This window comes from Anopheles aquasalis, chromosome 2, assembly GCF_943734665.1.
Source record: "Anopheles aquasalis chromosome 2, idAnoAquaMG_Q_19, whole genome shotgun sequence".
Classification (NCBI taxonomy): domain Eukaryota; kingdom Metazoa; phylum Arthropoda; class Insecta; order Diptera; family Culicidae; genus Anopheles; species Anopheles aquasalis.
Genome location: NC_064877.1, coordinates 15,135,001 through 15,138,825, shown reverse-complemented (window position 1 = coordinate 15,138,825; position 3,825 = coordinate 15,135,001). Strand labels below are relative to the sequence as shown.

Sequence of the window (3,825 nt, the reverse complement as noted above, 5' to 3'; positions counted from 1 at the left end):
ACACCCAGAAACAACACACCGACAACTTGCCGCTCTAGCGGTAACACCGGCGTAGCGGTACTGGCGAGCTGTGCTTTTTTTTTATCACAGAGAATATTTAACCTAGTTTCCCGTGGCTCTTCACTTAGCTCGGAACAGCCTCGGTGCGCCACGCAGCTTCGTGGCCTGATGATGCGTCGATTGTGGCCATTTTGATCAACTTCACTTGATTGTTTGGCCAATTTCTGGGCCGCTAGTTCTATGTGCAACCGAATCGGACACGTTAAACGATGTTCTGCGGGTGGTGCCTTCGCTTCGATCGCACTAACTTTCTCCAACCAACAGGCTTAGCTATAATACCTATACGGTCTTGGCGGATCTTCACTGGAGCCGCGATGCACTGCTGTTCGTCTTCACTGCTCAACTGATCTTCGGTACGAGCTGGGACCGCTTACTGACCGCACGGCAGCAACCGAAGCAGCCCATTCGTCAAGAAACAGGTTTTCCATCGTCCAAGCCAGGCGGCGTGCGTACTGCCATTCCAGCAGCAGTGTTTTCTTTTGTTTGCTTTAGCTTGAAAATGATCACTTTTTAAAAATCAGAATGGATATAAGAAGAAAGGTATCACTTTTTTAAATCACAAGGAACCCTTGTAAAGCTACAACCTATCAGCAGCACGCATTTTCCTATAGACTGCTATGGGAGGGAGGTCCCAATCTGCAGTGTGTGGCTACACTATCCATTCATGGATCCGTTCGTACGACTTCGGGTTTGTGTGCTGCGGTTGAATGAATCAGCGGTGACCCGCATTTCTCCCGCAAACATTCGGGAAAAGCTGACCACGCGTGCGAGATGAGATGAGTAATCTGCGCCGTCTGCTTGTGATGTAATCCACGGTTTATCCGGAGTTGCTTTCCCATTGATTCTTTCCGTATTTAGTGTGAGCGATTATGAGTCATAGTAAATAAAAGATATGCGATCTGTCGCAGATGATTCAACAGAGCCACAATGAATCGAATTTGTTCTACTAACTAGTGCTCAATGAGACTGCTCGGGTGTAGTTGGGGTTTATGTGGTTTGATTTTCTGTGACCTGCGATCCTGGTCGATGGGATTTCAAACTTCAACGGTTAATTTGAAAAAATCGGCATGCACGATAAAAACGATAAAAGGGATACAATCCTCTGCCAAACGATGGGGTGCTCTTTTTCATGAGCCCAACAAATTGGACAGTTTTGTTTTCCATTCCGGCTCTGAAAAATCGCCACCCAGCGGCCCACAAAATGCCTGCCGAGCACTAGTTTTCCCTTTTTCCATGGTCGTCGTGTGTGTCCCCGTGTGTAGCCGATCAAGTAAAGTGCAGCTCGTGCCGGCCGCCGCCACCGTCGCCGTGACGAATCCGGGTGTGTGTTGAGGCAAGCGTGATAAGCCGCCTCACGGCGCAGTGCCAGAAGGGGGGAGCGTTCCGTGTGGCCACCGATAATAGCGCAGAGGCAGTCGACGATAAAGACATTGTGCTAACGCTAGCTAGCAACAATCGAGAGGAGCCGGTGATTGATGCCAGGGGGGTGGTGGACGGTGGGGACAGAACGGCGACGGCGTCATTCTTCGTCAACTACTTTGGGTGTGTTCTATGAATTGATACGGGAGCGGTCCGAATTCGCCATCCGCTGAACCGAGCCAGCCAGCCAGTTCCAGCACGCACAACTAGTTTACCGGTGACCGCGGCCGCAAGTCTTCTGTTGTTGCTGCTCCTATTGTGTGTGTTGTGCCGTGTGGCCGTGCGACGAGGGCGAGCAATGTGGAAAGGGCAAGCCGCTCTGTGCTGGCTTCCGAGTGTCGTGTATGTCGCCGTCGTCGTCTGTCAGCTGCAGGTTGCTGCGAACGATAACCAAGGTAACCAAGGGCCCCGGTTCCAGATGCCGGTGGCGGCGCCTTAGTAGGCGCCGTCTGCTGTGTGAGTGTGAGTCACGTCAAAAGGGTTTTTCTCATTTGTTCTTACAGTACGGGAGAAATACTTCAATGTCGGCGACAACGGAACGCTGCCCTGTGCCACCACAGACACGCACAGCATCACATGGCAGTACAATGGCCAAAACATAAACGATACACGGTGAACAGCTACATCCGCCCTCCCGGCCCACCAAGATCATCTAACCGATTCCCCTCTTACTCTTTTCAGAATAACCTTTCAGATAGTGGACAGCAATGAGGCGCTACGGTCGGAATGGTTGCCCGTTGGCGTTGAGTCCGCAGGCAGTGAGGGTGTGGGGCTGGACGTGGTCGATGAGAACAAAACGGCCAAACTTTTCCACCAGTTAACCATCCGCAATTATACCAAGTCGGACGAGGGCAATTATACTTGCTACGATCTAGAGTCGGGCCGGAACACGTCGTATGTGGTGCGCACCATCATACTACCAAAGATTGTTGCATCTAGCCAGCAGCGAATCAAAACCAAATCAACAACGACCCAGCAGCTGTACTGCGTCATCAAGGCATTTCCTTTGTCGTTATTCAACAACTCCATCTACTGGTTGAAGGAAGATGCCCACGGGGATAAAAATTATCGGCCACTGATCAACAACATAGAGCAGATCTTCGTAAACGCTACGCTACTGAATACCACACTAACGTTCGAAAATCCAACGAAAGCACAAAATGGAACGTATTCGTGTACCGTTGTGCCGTCGAGTCAACTCCTAGATAATCCGGGACAACCGGTGAAGAAATCGATGACGCTGCTAGTGCTAGACGTACCGCAGGTGACGATCGATTACGCTGCGGCGGTCGGTGCGAACAAAATCTATCTCAACTGGACGGTGAACGATGGTAATGATCCGATTAAGAATTACATTGTCACCTACAGAAAGGCGGGTGATCAAACTACCACTTACTATCGCGAACAAATCGCCGGAAACAACTCGTTTTACGTACTCGATGGATTCGACAGCGACACGGATTACACGATCGGAATCGGTGCTGTTAACAGTCAGGGGCTGAGTAAGCAGTCCGAGTACAAGGAAATGATCAGGACGCTAAAAACGGATCCTAGCTTTACGCCGGTCATTGATGTCACCGGCAGCACGTCCACTTCCATAACGATCAAACCGTCAGAGCCTCCGGCCAACCTAAGCCATTTCATCCACTATTACGAGGCTGAGATGTGGAATGACACGGCCAAGAAGAACGAAATCACCTATTTCAGTGCAGAGCGCTTCATAACGATTTTTTTCAATAACTTGGAGATGGCATCGGACTATACGTTTCGCGTGCGAGCCTGTAGTGAGCTGACGAAGTTGTGTGGCAACTGGTCCGTACCGGTGAACGGTACGACTAGCGACGGGCCATCGTCGCCGCCACGCAACATCAAAATCAGCTGCACACATTTCAACATCACCCAACGCAACGTTGTGCAGGTTCGCTGGGAGGTGCCCGAGCTCCCGAATGGCAAGATCATGACATATCAAGCAACGATGACCGGTGTCTCGCACTACAAGTCCGAGTACGGTGAGCCAAAGAAGGACACCTGGGGCCCGAAGGTGATGCACAGCAACCCAAATACCCGAAACGTCGACTACGACAATGTACCGGCGAACACGAACTATACCGTGACCGTGGCTGCTCATACGCGCTCAAGACGCCCCGGTGCAGCGGTTACGGCCAGCTGTACCATGCCACCGACGACACCCAGTCAGCTTGGGCGCATTACCTGGGCCAAGCAACGCGATGAGGAAGGAAATTGGTTCTTTAAGGTAGTGTTACCACGATTCCCAGAGCGCAATGGGCCAATCTGCTGTTACAAGATCTATTTGACGCGGCTCAACGGGCAGCACAAGACGTTGCC

At 51.3% G+C, this 3,825-nt stretch overlaps 1 protein-coding gene across 2 annotated transcripts in view; it reads left to right on the top strand.

Annotated features, from left to right (window-relative positions):
- Nucleotides 1-1,214: 1,214 nt before the first annotated feature.
- LOC126573305 (tyrosine-protein phosphatase 69D) overlaps nucleotides 1,215-3,825 on the top strand; it is a 9,246-nt gene continuing 6,635 nt past the window's right edge. For both annotated transcript variants that reach the window (XM_050233301.1, XM_050233299.1), the window contains exons 1-3: nucleotides 1,215-1,874; nucleotides 1,983-2,091; nucleotides 2,161-3,825. The exon at nucleotides 2,161-3,825 is cut by the window's right edge and continues 206 nt beyond it. In XM_050233301.1, coding sequence (XP_050089258.1) covers nucleotides 1,778-1,874; nucleotides 1,983-2,091; nucleotides 2,161-3,825 — 1,871 coding nt within the window. In that variant the 5' untranslated portion in view covers nucleotides 1,215-1,777. The remainder of the gene's footprint in view (nucleotides 1,875-1,982; nucleotides 2,092-2,160) is intronic.